The sequence below is a fragment of the Oryzias latipes genome, chromosome 12 (assembly GCF_002234675.1).
Source record: "Oryzias latipes chromosome 12, ASM223467v1".
In the NCBI taxonomy this organism is placed as follows: domain Eukaryota; kingdom Metazoa; phylum Chordata; class Actinopteri; order Beloniformes; family Adrianichthyidae; genus Oryzias; species Oryzias latipes.
Genome location: NC_019870.2, coordinates 1,867,906 through 1,881,488, shown reverse-complemented (window position 1 = coordinate 1,881,488; position 13,583 = coordinate 1,867,906). Strand labels below are relative to the sequence as shown.

The window sequence follows — 13,583 nt, the reverse complement described above, 5'->3', positions numbered from 1 at the left end:
ACTGATAATCATAACACTCAGCGTCTCGAAAATAGAAACAAGCAACATTTAAGCAGAATCCCAGCCTTTGGGCTGCATCACCCAGCTGCTGCACTGCCAAGCTTTGAAACGAATCTGTGAAATAATGGAAATCCACTTTTCATCCTTCAGCTTTTGCACTTTTTTCATCATTCGGCTTTTTTTTGTTTGGAGAGTCAAATCTGTTTCCGTATTTTTGCCATAACGTTCATGTTCTTAAGCTTTGTTTCGGCTCCTCGGACGTTTCTTTTCTTATTTTTTTACTTTTCAAACGTTTTACTCATTTTCTTTTAGGAATCTCTCTCTTTTTCCATATTCATCCAAACTAAAACTTTATGTAATTGTTTTTGCATCATTTTTGTCGTTTTTTTTCTCTCTTATCTATCACTGGAAATGTGCCGACGGACTCCTCTTTATCCAGAAAAGGATGAAGAGCAGAGCAATGACTCATCATATTCTCTCAATGAGTCATTGTTTAATTGTGGCTCGGTTTTATTACAGCCTTTTAGATTTAATCTGACATATTATAATTTGCATTTTCTAATATAGTTTTCAGCCATAAATCTTTTTTATTTTTTATTTTAGTTTCTTTTGGGTTTTATTTGAACTCCTTTAGACAATTTAATGGTTGATTTTATGCAATGTTTTGCTTTTAAACATTGTATTTTGAGATCCCACCGACTTTCTAGGATTATTTTGCAGAAACGGCCGGTGTTTGATCCGCTGTGTGCTGGACTTACGCAGACCCATGGGTGCTTCAGGGCCTCCTGAGCTGTGATCCTCTTGACTGGGTTGATAGTCAGCATCTGGTTGATCAGATTTTTCGCCTCCGGGGTCACCGTGTCCCACTCTGGGGAGGGAAACTAAAGCGCGCCCACGTTTGCATCACAAACAGAAGACGGTTTGATGTAAAGTGACAGAGAAGCCGAGGCTGAGGCTCACGTCGTACGCTCCGGCTTTGATCTGCTGGTAGAGCTTGTGCTGGTCTTCGTCCCAGAACGGAGGGTACCCAACCAAAAGGATGTAAAGGATCACTCCTACAGGCAAACACACAGTCTGGGTCTGAGCCACAGCCAGCCATGAGGAGGCGGCGGCGGCGGCGCAGAGACGTACCGCATGCCCAGATGTCAACAGGTTTGCCGTACGCCTCCTTCCTCAGCACCTCTGGGGATAAATATCCAGGAGTTCCTGCAAAACCTGTAGGCAAAAATGACACCACCTTCAGCTGCAGTTCAGCATTTTGTTGAGAGGAGCTTCATCTCAAAGTCCCGCTCCGATCATCTACTGATCCATTTTCAGGGCGTTTCCAGTGGTCTTTGAATTAAGATGATGCTGTTTTTAGCCCAAATCTACTAAACCTCGGTCGTTTTCTGGGACCTAGTCTCTGCAGAGCGGCGGAAGTTCATTAGAAATTCACCTCTCTCCCGCTAGCTTGCAGCCCCTCACAATACCAACCTCAAGGCCGTATCATACAGCCGCTACAAACTTTTAGCGCTTATTGCACGGATGAAAATTGGTCGTACGTGAATCTACGTGGAAAAAATGAGAAAAGTTGTGGTTTGTACGTGAAATTTTCCGATGTGTCACGAATGAACCACACTAAAACCATGGAAGAAGTACGAATAAACAACGCAAAGAGCACGGAAACCAACGTAGAACATGAAGCGTGTGATTATTGTGCTGTTCATGTGTAATTTATTAGTGATTCGTGCTTTAATAACGTAATTTTAACCTGACATGTGCGCCTCATACGCAACATAAAAGTTATACATCGGGGATTCATGCGTGAAAAGTCTGTTAGAAATACGTGGAACGGTTGTGGAAAGTCACAAATTGGCATATTTATCTTGCAAAAACATGTACAACATGTAAAAATTAATATATGCGTATAAATTATGTAATATATTCGTAAACTGCGTAATTCTTGACCAAATAACATTTTTTAACAGCTCAAAACCGAATTCACGTCAGCAGAAACCCTCGACGGACATCTGAGCACATCAATGAACCCAAGAAACACTTATAAAGTGCACGTAGTGGCTGCGTGACACAGACTAAATATTAGCAGTGCAACAAAAATGGCAGCAATATTGTAGCTGTACAGTTTAGATCCAGATTCCAGCTCAGCCCAGGAAAACAAAGACGTTCGGGGATCCGGTGGATGATCAGAATGGAGCAGGGAGCTTTTAGCCCCGCCCAAAGTGGGTCTTTACTTTTAACAGAGAAGAACTCATGTGTCTACAGCAAAGAACATGCATTACTATAATGATACATAGTTTTTGATGACAAATTTGTGTTGTGAGACAATGAGCTGCTCACATTAAAGACCCACCAGGAAAATGGTGTTTTTGGACTTTAAGGACTTAAAATAGAGCAACAACTGCTGTGCACAAGTTTACTACAGTAAGATTATAGTAAAAAAAAAAAAGGTTTTTGCCAAATGTAGTCATTTATGATAAAAAAGACGTTTTCTATTTAGTAATGTCAGTTTTAACCACAGCAAGAGAAAGATGAGTATCCATAAGTTCCATTTTAAAGGTAAACTATTAAATCCAGTCTTTTTATTGCAGTAAGTTTCCATTCATGCTTTTGTCTTTGGTTTAGTGGATAAAGATGACAGTTTTTTTTTCCATGTAGATAGACCTGGATGCGGTTCAGAAGAACCATTTTCTTTGTGGGACTCACCAAACCAAGCCTGCTGGTCTCCCTGGACCTCAATGGCGAGTCCAAAGTCGGCCAGTTTTACGGCGGCGTTCTTACACTTGCTGGCCAGCAGCAGGTTCTCCGGCTGCAGGTGGAGAAAAACGCCACAGGACCGTGTCAGGACTGTCCACCAGGGGGCAGCGCTGCCCAGGTTAAGTGAAAGTAACCTCCAGACTGTTCCAACAGCCCAAAATAAACAAAACAACAACAACAACCGGCTAGAAGAACACTTTAGCTCAGAATCTATTTTTACTTTGCGCTGTGGAAAAAAAAAAAGAAAAAAGTTTTCCTGACTCAAGTTTGACTTTTTTTCAAAGTGGAAATTTGGTTTTATTGAAAATGTTTACTGCATCTACTGGGGGGGGGTGTCAAACTCATTTTGGTTGAGGGGCCACATTCAACCCATCTGTCCTTAAGTGGGCCGGACCAGTAACATAAAAACAAAATAACCTGTTTTATTCTCATTTAGAAAAAATTGCCTCGACCATCATGGTAGCCTAATCAATTATATTTACACATTCATTCACAGAGGCCAATGGATCTAAATAAAATGCATTTCACTTTAAAAAAAAAAAAAGTTTATTCAATTTAATACAGACTGAATATTTAGCATCTGACACTAAAACAATCCCGATAATAATGGGGGGAAAAATGATGCAGGCTCCCTAAATGTAAGTAAAGTAAGCACCTTTTGTAAAATCCATCATTTAAATGTTTCTCCTTAAATCTCCCCTTAAACATCAGTTGTGAATCAGTGTTAACTTTTCAAGTCTTGTCAGCGATTCTCAAACGGATGCAGGTGTTTCTCAAATCAGCAGAGGATTGTTCTTGCAGCACATTTGCTTCAACACTGTTGGAGTTCGTCGCCTGACTTACATTGTTGTTGTAATTTGCGATAAACTGTCTGAGCAAACTCTAAACTTTATTCAAATTATAAACCATTCGGTGCATGCACGACACTTTCAGCACATGCATGTTTAAATTCAGGCTCACTGTCGTGCACAGACATGCGGACTCAATGCTTTCTCTGCACTTACCAGCCATCAAACACCTAGAACAAGAAAGTTCACAACTATGGAAAAAAACATCTGCAAAGTTTAGCTGTTGGCTTGTCTAGGTTAGCAACTAGGATGCTAGAGCTAACAAGGAATCTGGTTACACATAAAGTAGGAGGTGATGAGTTCATGCTGGAGTCAAACAGGGAGACAAATGTATTGAAGACCAGGTTTAGATACAGAACTGAGCTAAAAGCTCATTTTCTTCTTGTTAGGATTAAAACTGCACTTTAACAGTTTTAGGTGGAGGGATGAGGCCTCCTCTCTGTGATAGCCCATAGATAGACGGTTAAAAAAAGAAACATATCATCAGCATAAAAGAGACTCTGATTTGACTCCCAGGTTTCCCCCCTGAACATTTGTTTCCAAAACAAAATGAAGAAAAGTTGCTTTTTGCTAAATCACAAAGGTTTTTTTGTTGTTGATTCATTTTGGTTTATGGAAGAATTACTTTTAAAAGGAAAAGAACTCAGTGATGGAATGAAAGGAAAACTTCTGTACACAAACAGAGAAAGAACGAAAGGTTTTAGTGCAAAACTTTACCTAAAACATTCATTTTTTGGTCAAACCGTGGATTTGGAACATTTTTTAATTTAACCCTTTAACATCTGAGTCGTCATCGGCGACGGCAAATAACACAAGCTCTTCACTGCCGTATCGTTAAGCACAATCAACGCCATTCTGATGCTTCTTTGATGTTAAAATGTTACTTATTGGAGCAAAGCCGCTGTTGGAGTTACGTTATTTGCCGAGTTACGGTAACTCAAAGAATGTCAAGACTGGAACTTCAGCTGTTTAAGGGTTATCGCTGTAATGGGAAATGTGTTTGTTTTTTTGCCAGTAGAGGGCACTATAGACACAAACAGCCGACAGGAGGAGGTGAACGAAAGATAATAAAGGACAAAAAAGGGTCTTTGCTTTGTTAAATATAAGCCAAATGTAGTTTGTGTAATAACAAACTGGAAATATATTTAACCTCAATTATTTATCAAGTGTTTTTTAACATATTTAGCCAGATGAAAATAAAAACTTCTAGTCCCAAATCCAATCATCTTTGGATCTATTTTCAAAGCAGTGGTCTTTCAATTACAATGATCCTCTTTTTAGCCAAAATCTGTCGTTTTCTTGGACGTAGTTTCTGCAGAGCGGCAGGAGTTCATCAGAAATGCTGGTTTATTTTCCAGTCAACATGCATTTGTTTGAGCAATGATGCTGACCTTTTCCTTTTTATAGACTTCTTAAAGTTCTCTCCTGACGAATCTGCAGAGTTTTGTGTCGTTGTTTGTGAAGAAAACATTGATAACAAACAAACAAACAGGTGCAGCCCTGCCGGTGACTCACCTTCAGGTCTCTGTGGACCACCCCCATCTGATGGCAGTGGAGCACGGCCTCCAGAATCTGCTGGATGCAATGACTGCATGCGGACAGCAGGGGGAGCAGGTTAGTCCAAACGCATTCAACCCCCAGACGGTCGGTTCATGCAGAGGCAGCAGAAGTGTTTCTCACACCGCCACTCACTCACTCACTCAGAATAGTTTCAGCCTCACAGAAAAAAACTGTCTGTGGAGGGAAGAGGAGGACGAGGAGGAAGAGGAGGAGGCGCCGCTTCTTCTGTTTTCAGGAAAAAGCTGGACATGGGAGGGGGTGACTCTGAGGCAGTGGCCCCCCCTCTAACCGTTCCAGTTTACCAAAACCTCAAACACAAAAGCTGAAGACGAGCGGACTCAGGAGGACGCAGACAGACAGACAGACAGACAGACAGACAGACAGCAGGCACAAGCAGGAGCTCAAAAATCCAGCAGGAGACACAGGCATGTGAATGCAACACGGGGAAACAGAAACACACCTTCAGGTCTCTGTGCACTATCTGATGCTGGTGAGTGTAAGACACACTGTCTAGTATCTGATGGATACAGTGACTGCGGAGACAAAACCACAGCGGGACACAGAAGATCAACACGGCATCATGGGAAGGGGGAGGAAGATGGGGGGGGGGGGGGGGGTGCTCTTACACAGGTTTGTGCTGCGTTTAAACCCGGCCTGGAAAACACAAATTCCAGCGACCACTTCCGATGTAACGTTAATGTAAACGCGCGTAAAAAACACGTTCAAAACTAGCGATCACGCAAGACTCTTAAAACGGTTGAACTTCGACCAATAAGGGACTCAGATTTGGGAGTGACATATGGACGGCGTCTTTATTAGTCATCATGGAGAAGAAATTAATAATTAATATTCTATGACACCAAGTCTTTTTGTAGCTAGCGCCGGTATTGGGTAGCAGCAGTCCAGTTTGCTAAAAGCGCGTCTCCTTTAGTCATTGAAGGGATCATGGAGGGATTCCCAAAGATCACAGGTGTCCAATGAAGAGAAGCCTCCCGACGCACAGAGATTCCTTCAGTTTTTCTACAATCTGGTCTTTTACAGAACCTCCGTGGTCACATTTTGTTTCTTAAGTATTTTTGTACAAACTACTGGATTTCATTGTTGATTTATATTTAATTGTGAAAAATCCTCATTTTTTTCATGTTTTTTCTTTTTTGTAGTTCAAGTTATTCAAGTAATAAACGGTGGTAGGGGTGTAACCTTCCAAAAAGCTCACTCCTTGGTGGGAGTGGTTTTTATAGAAACGATGGCTCAGACCGGCTTGGACCAATCACTGCTTGCTGAGTTCGTCTGGCTCCAACATGGCGGCGTCCGTATCGCAAAAAAAAAGGCGATTGATTAGACTTCATTTGGTTGAAGCTGTTTTCTATGGACGATGTCATACTCGCTCAGTCCAGTTTCCGTAGATAGTCAATGATTTGAGCATAGTGAACAGGCCACGCCCACCCACACACAAACACACAAAACTGATGCACAACAAAGTCAACACAGAAAAAACACACAGAGTGAAAGCAAGCAGGTAACACAGACAGTTTTTAACAATACATCTGCTAAATAAAGCAGCTAAAATGTTAAAACCGTTCCACCTTTTGTCTCTTTTACTTCAAATTTCTCAAATAGAGTCTTTTTTTCGTTGCTGGAACACAGTATCATTTATTCAGGAGGATTTCAATAACAGGTCGAATTCTGAAGCCGTCTTTCTTTCATGAAGGAAAATGAAGAGGCCTGAAAAGTTCAACCCTCGTGTTTCCAAAAAAGGATCTGGAGCCGCTCGTTCTGTGAATGCCAGAGCGGGAAAAAGGCTTTTCCCGGAGCGCTCCGTGCCCGCATCTGGCCTCAATGTGTTGCAACGGAAACGGAGCGCTGCGTCCTTTTTTACTCGGAACGGTTCCAGACATCCTCTTTGGCAAACGAAGCTTTGCGTAAAAATGGGCTTTGTTGGCAGGAAGACGGCGTCCTTAAACCTTCGCCATCTTCCCGGTAAAAGAGGAGGATCCAGCTTGTTGTGAAGCTGTGAGGGAAGTGAAGGCAATGAAGCGTTAAAAGCGAATGATCGTCAGAATATCGACGATTCCGTCACAGAGCGCCATTTGTTCAGACGTCCTGCTTTACTGCGGTTTTGTCTGGATGCTCCGATTTGACCCTGTTCCCGCCGAAACACGCCTTGACGCTAACGTATCTGAAGACCGTGACGTCCAGAGGAGGAGAAAAAACAAACGGGAAGCTGCTGATTTATAGTGACAGGCCAGGAGAGTAAAATACACACAATTTAAAACTATAGATTCATCCACAAAGACTCCATCAACGCTTTAAAATGAGTCATTTCTGCTGAACTGACGGACGTTCAAAGGAAACTACAGTCATGACTTTCTTTAAGTAAGAGAGGATTATGATGTAAACAATGTCTTGAATAAAAAAACCTAAATTATTCACGATTGGACCTAATTATGGTTGGAAAGCATTAAATAAAAACATTTATATATCGAATCTTAACCGCAGAGAACCCACTGGGTCAAATATGGCCGCTGTTTTGTTTTTTGTTGTTGGTTTTACTCATTTATTTCTAATTTCTCAACATTTTTATACTTCATAAATGTCCTCTGTCATCAGAAAAATGTTACAAAAACACAAAAAAGCAGGATTTTCCTCGGAGTGGGTCTCCAGGTTTTTGATTCTTGATTAACATTTTGTTACTTTGGACCTTCAAGCAGAACCGAACCGAGACAGCTCCTGGAGCAGAAGTCTTGGTCGAGCCTCGTGTTCCCACCTGCGTTCTGAACCTGAAGGCTGAATCTGAGCGCGCTCACCAAACTGCAGAGGATCCAACAGGACGCCGTCTCAACGTTTGGGATTAGAATACAAATCTGTTTGCTCGTTTTCCGCCTCTTTCCTTTTATTTTCCCGTCCCCTGGTTTTTTCTCCTCTCCTGCTTTCACAAACCGCCTCCACCGTCAAATTGATTTAAGTCTACCTCCTGAGGGGCTTACAGCGTGGGTGTGTGGGCATTTTTTTTCCCTCTGTGGGAAAAGCTCCTCAGCCCTGATTTGGCTCTCAGAAGAGCCTGCAGAGGTGTGGTGTGTTGGAGCTGAGGGTCTGCAGGTCCAGGAAGGAGAAAACGTGTCAGATTTGCCCTAATGAGGGGCGGCGAGCTCTGGGCTGCAGATCTGCAGGAACGTGGAAGGGGGGGGGGGGGGGGGAGTGTGGGGGGGGTCTTTTTACCTGGCGTCTGCTTCGCTGTAGTATTCTCTTGCCACGATGTCCTCAAAGAGCTCCCCCCCTGTCACTCTGAGGAGAGACGGACGACAGCATTGTGACTGTGCACACACACAAACGCACACAAACGCACACACGGACAGGAGGGGGATGTCCTCATTAGGGGGAAGCCCCGGCTGCAGGATTCTCTCCTACCAGGTTGCTATGGAGACTGGCTCCGTTGCGGGGGAGTGTTGCTGTGGGTGCGCTAATGTAGGAGCTGCAAGCAGGAAGGGGTGGGGGCCATGTTATGCAATAGAGGGGGGGGGGGGCTGCTCGGGAAGAGATGAAGTGAGGATGGAAGAGGGAAGGAAGGAGGAAGAAACTCACAGGTCAAAGATGAGATAGTGGAATCCTTCCTCGGAGATGCTGTCGTGCAGGCGGACTGAAAGAGACATGAGAGGGTTTCAGCAGCGACCCGCCGCCGCCGCCGCCTGAAAAAGCTGATGAGGCTGTTCTGCCCGCACCAGGCCGCAGAGGCCGGCGGCTTTTTCTGACGTCAGGCTGACAGATTTGCTGCTTCTGTGTCACGCAGAGCGGCTGCAACTTGTCACTGAGTGACACCTACCAAGCCCAAATCTGTCAGCGCTGCGAACGCCGAGCGCTCAGGGTTGTCGCAGTCTGCTCCTCTCAGAGGACGGACACGCCAGGCGTCTGCAGCAGCTCTGCTCGCAGCTTCTGAGCTAAAAGTGGAAGACAGTCTTCCCTTAAGGGTCCAATTCCTCTGATACTTCCTTCCTTTGCAGGTTTGGACAACATTAGAGGAACCAACATGGCGTTTTCTAACACAGCACTTTCCAAACTTAATCAAGGCCCAAAGCGCTTTACGGACGCAGTCTCGTTAGCCACGCACGCATTCACGCGCTGATGGTGGCGCCGCTGCCTAAGGCCCGGTTTATATTTTACAGCGATGTAACACCCTTCCGGTCGCTAGAAGGGAATTTCTCCATTCACAAACTGGCTTGCGATTGGTCGCAGTACAATCACGTCCGAATGGCGAGATTTTAAAATAGATAAAAGTGGCACTTTTTTTCAGCATTCCCAAAGATGATGACGTTGACGAGGAAGTCGGCTCCCAAGACGCTGTCGGCATACATCCTGGCAGGGATACAGAACGCTGGAGACGAACGCGCCGGGCTTGAAAAGGACGAACGCCACTTGAGGTGATTGACGATCGCCAATATGAAGTATAAACCGGGCGTCACGCCACCGACCATCGACATGGGGTTCAGTGTCCACCAAAGGACCCTTCGACACATGCAAGCTTCTGATTGGAGGTCGAACGCTCTACCTCTGCACCACGGCTGCCCCACCAATCAATGGGCCAACGGAGGCAGTGTTGATGTAAGCGCTAAACACGTCACTTCCTTTGGATTCTCCACTGCAATGATGTCATCAGTGTGAGCGGCTGCGTGGTTCAACATGACATGTTTAGCTGTGCATGTCAGGGTTAGGGTCAGTTCTTCACATGCGTTCACTTGGAATGTGTCCGAATCAGTTTGGACACATTCCCTATGCACTACATAGTGCACTACAGTGCGTTCGCCATTTTGTATTGCTGTCCGGATCTACAATTGCAAATTCCTAGAAATTTCCCTGATTTCTCTGCGAAAAACCAGTGTCCATCGATGCTCACTAGATCGGCGACCATAGACCACAATGCATTGCGTCGGAACAATTTTTACCAAAAAAAATTATTTAAATGTAATTTTTCAATAAACCATCAACTTTTTCATCTTCAGAAGACAGTGGACTCATAAATAATCATCACAAAAGGCTCATTTTAATTTGAAATCGATGACGTCATATAAACCGTAGAGAGCTTGGTGTCTGAATTGCTTTTCAAATTCATTGCTCTACATGTTAGCACTATGTAGTTTTTTTAGTAGTTAGACGTTAGGGTGGGACTTCGGACACAACCTTGGCCTGAAATGGAACCAGCAGGTTTAACCCTTTAACTGCTCCAGTGTTGACGTTGTTCTTTCGACCACCGTAACTCTTCACCTGTTTAATTATTAACGTAATTCCAAAACTTAGCGAAGCAAAGTGTTTGCACAATCAACGTAAACCAGCTGATTCTGACACAAAGAAAATCCGTTTTGCAGCCCATAACAGTACAAAGCCGCTTTTCTCCAAATTCAATGGAATTACGTAAATTACGTAAACTGCAATAGGATGGAAATATAAATTAAAGTATAAATGAATCAATATTATCAAATATTATGAATAAAGTAGATCTAATCTAATAGATGAAAGTGTAGCGGTCCTCCTGGTGGTGGCGCCATTGTCTTTACACGCTAAGTAGCCTTTAACAGCGAGGGGCTTGAGCTAGCATGTCGGGGCTCCGTTCATGCCATCAGTGGGGTATTTGGGGGGGATTGCAGGTTTTGCTCACCAATGTTGGGGTGTTTGAGGAGCCTGCAGATCCTGGCTTCTCTCTCCAGCTTCTGATGGTCTGCAAGACAAATTGGACAGAAGATTTTCCCGAAGCAGCTTAAGAAATGAAAGCTTTTCTGCCCTGATTTTTCCTCTGGGAAAGAGAAACCGTGAAATTCCGGCTCTGACTTTTAAAGGTTGTGGAAGAGGACGAACAGGACAGATGCAGGAGCTCACACACAACAGCCTGAAGGTTCCAGATGCTCATCATCCCTCCAACCTCAGCAGAACGGTCCTTTTTATTATAAACTAGTGAGGATGTTCTCACCTAAATCCCAAAGCCGGATCCAGAGTGGATTCTTCCATCTTAGTTATTTCACATCCTAACCCAGAGACTTGGAAAATAGTAAAAGAGTTTTTGCTGCTGCAGGGAGGTTTGACCACATCCTCACAGCACAAAAACAGAAAGAACTGATGCTTTCTGCAGTCGGGTTTGAGGAAGGTGAAGGCCTTTTGAATGACTGACAGGGAAAAAGGAAGAATAAACACCAAAGGTTTGAATGCAGGAAAGGCGCGATCGAACAAATATAAAGAAAAGTGAAGCAGAGGAGATGAGTGGAGGAGCAGAGGCTCCTGCTTTCATTAGAGCGACAGCTGGTCCAGCCTGCGGTTCAAACCGACACGTCTGAGTCAGTCGTCAGGAACAAACTTCCTCCTGTCAGAGCAGCTGCTGGGATCCAGAGCTCACCGCCAGGCCGTCCTCGCCTGTGAGCGGCAAAAACGCCGCAGAGATTCTATTCTGAGGCGTTTCCTCAGTATTTGATCAGCCGAAGACCGAGAATCACATCTGGACTGACAGGGTCTTCATTTCTGCACCTCAAGGGGTTTTTAAGGAGACAAACTCGTCATGTTCCTTTCTTTGGGTCGGTTAAAGGACAAAGTGATCGTTTTGATGATCCAGACTGAATCCCCGGCTTTGATGAACAGACGCGAAGCCTTCACACGCTCGCCTCTAGCAGGCGCTAAGATATGCTAACGGCGCTTCAGAGACTTCTGAGAACACGTCAGAACATCCGACGCCGGCTGCGACCCCTCACCTCTGGCCGACAGCTTTTTGGTGTTGATGATTTTGGCGGCGTACTCCTGACCCGTGCAGAGTTTGACACATCGCCGCACCACTGAGAAGGCCCCCCTGAGAGGAGAGAGGAGAAGACGAAGGCAAAGAGTGTCAGTGGCTGGAAAAGCTCGGTCAGCAGGAACACGGACGTCTGAGCGGGGGAGGCGGGACTCCAGCTCTTCCTGAAGTCAAAGCGTCAAACCCAGCAGTCATCGTTAGCCTGAAAACGCCAAACGCTTGGTTAGCAACCACCAACACAACAACAACAGCCAATCAGACAACTCCAAACCTCAAGAGCCAGACGTCCAGACGAGTCTTTTCAGGGCCAAAACCATCGAGTCCATCTGCAAACCTTTACTGAATGGGGTCCAGATGACCCCACCCTTACATTGAAGTGTTCTCCCTACCATGACAAAGGTGGATAAAGGTGGAAAGATTTCATGTAATCCATGGACACCAGTGAAGATCACAAATCATTGAAGAAAAAAGGTTCAGAGCACTGTCTAGTGGGTCTAGATGACCCAACTCCCAATGTTAAAGTGCCTAGGATAGCACAAGGGATAACGGATGGGATTAAATGATCCTCCAGAATCACCTGGATTAGTCATTAAAAACATGAAATTCCACAACCATAAAACCTGCTGCTGAACCGCTGGGAAGGACGTCCGATCGGATGCAAACTTTCCAATTCTCCTGGCAACCTTTTTTTCGTAACCACGCCCACAACGCTAACATAACACACAGAAAACGGATGCACTTTTCTTAATTCCATTTTAATAATTAACTAATTATTGATTGATTTATTGATTTAAAGTCAAGAAGGTAAATATATAAAAGTTACTGACTCATGCTGACTTTGCCCCAATATGCAACGCTTCAGGTTACTAGCGTAAAGCGTTGCATGAAGGTGCAAAGGCGCTTTTATGAACTGACGTTTGCACATTTGCCCGCTCTAGAGTGACGTCAGTGGGCATTTGTTGTAACTGCAGGCAGAGAATTTTTTGTTAGCCCCGCCCATCTCTTTAGGTCATTACAAGGCTTCAGATGAATGCCAAAACAAACCAGAGAGTCTTGTGACCACGTTTGTCTTTACATTTGTCAAACGCGTCACAGAAGGGCGCCATGTTTTAAGAAACCGCAGAAGTTTTTCTTTGTTCTGGAGGTTTGATGAAAGAACATCTGCTTTTCAATGTTTTGTGTGAATGCAGATCATAAAAACAAGAAAAATGGCATTTCTTAACCAGCTGCTTTTTGTTAGATATCTGTCTTACTGGTAAATAGTGAACTTTTATTTATTTATTTTTTACCTTGTTGCACTGAAATATATTTGACTGATGAGTTTTAAAGTTATTCATTACTGTTTTCTTTATGTGGACATTATAAATACATGAAACAGTCCAAAAGTATTTCTACATTAAAAACGACAACAATGATTAGCAAGGTGAAGTTTTCACGTCACTTCCGCTATTAACGGTTTTCCCTTTCCGTTAGCAGCAGCTCGCTTTCGTTCTTCTGCTGTCGTGTTTTGATCTCACCGGCAAGGACTCAGCCGTTTGCTCCGTGATTTGCTGTTGTGTTCCATTGTTTGTTCATTTGTTCTGGGATTTGTTGTTGTTGTATCTTAAATGTAAGCGTGTCTCGCCGCTCTCGGCCACCGTATTTAGCAGTAGAAACCA

At 44.0% G+C, this 13,583-nt stretch overlaps 1 protein-coding gene across 5 annotated transcripts in view; it reads right to left on the bottom strand.

The window, feature by feature from the left end:
• LOC101160009 (calcium/calmodulin-dependent protein kinase type II subunit beta) overlaps positions 1 to 13,583 on the bottom strand; it is a 35,825-nt gene that overhangs the window by 18,127 nt on the left and 4,115 nt on the right. For 4 of the 5 annotated variants that reach the window (XM_023960481.1, XM_023960478.1, XM_023960480.1 and 1 more), the window contains exons 2-10: positions 11,888 to 11,982; positions 10,810 to 10,869; positions 8,745 to 8,799; positions 8,382 to 8,447; positions 5,118 to 5,190; positions 2,704 to 2,806; positions 1,132 to 1,215; positions 961 to 1,055; positions 759 to 881 (exon numbers count right to left, since the gene is read on the bottom strand). In XM_023960481.1, the coding sequence (XP_023816249.1) occupies positions 759 to 881; positions 961 to 1,055; positions 1,132 to 1,215; positions 2,704 to 2,806; positions 5,118 to 5,190; positions 8,382 to 8,447; positions 8,745 to 8,799; positions 10,810 to 10,869; positions 11,888 to 11,982 (754 nt within the window). Of the gene's footprint in view, positions 1 to 758; positions 882 to 960; positions 1,056 to 1,131; positions 1,216 to 2,703; positions 2,807 to 5,117; positions 5,191 to 5,622; positions 5,696 to 8,381; positions 8,448 to 8,744; positions 8,800 to 10,809; positions 10,870 to 11,887; positions 11,983 to 13,583 lie in introns of all 5 variants that reach the window. The other variant, XM_023960479.1, reaches the window with a different exon arrangement.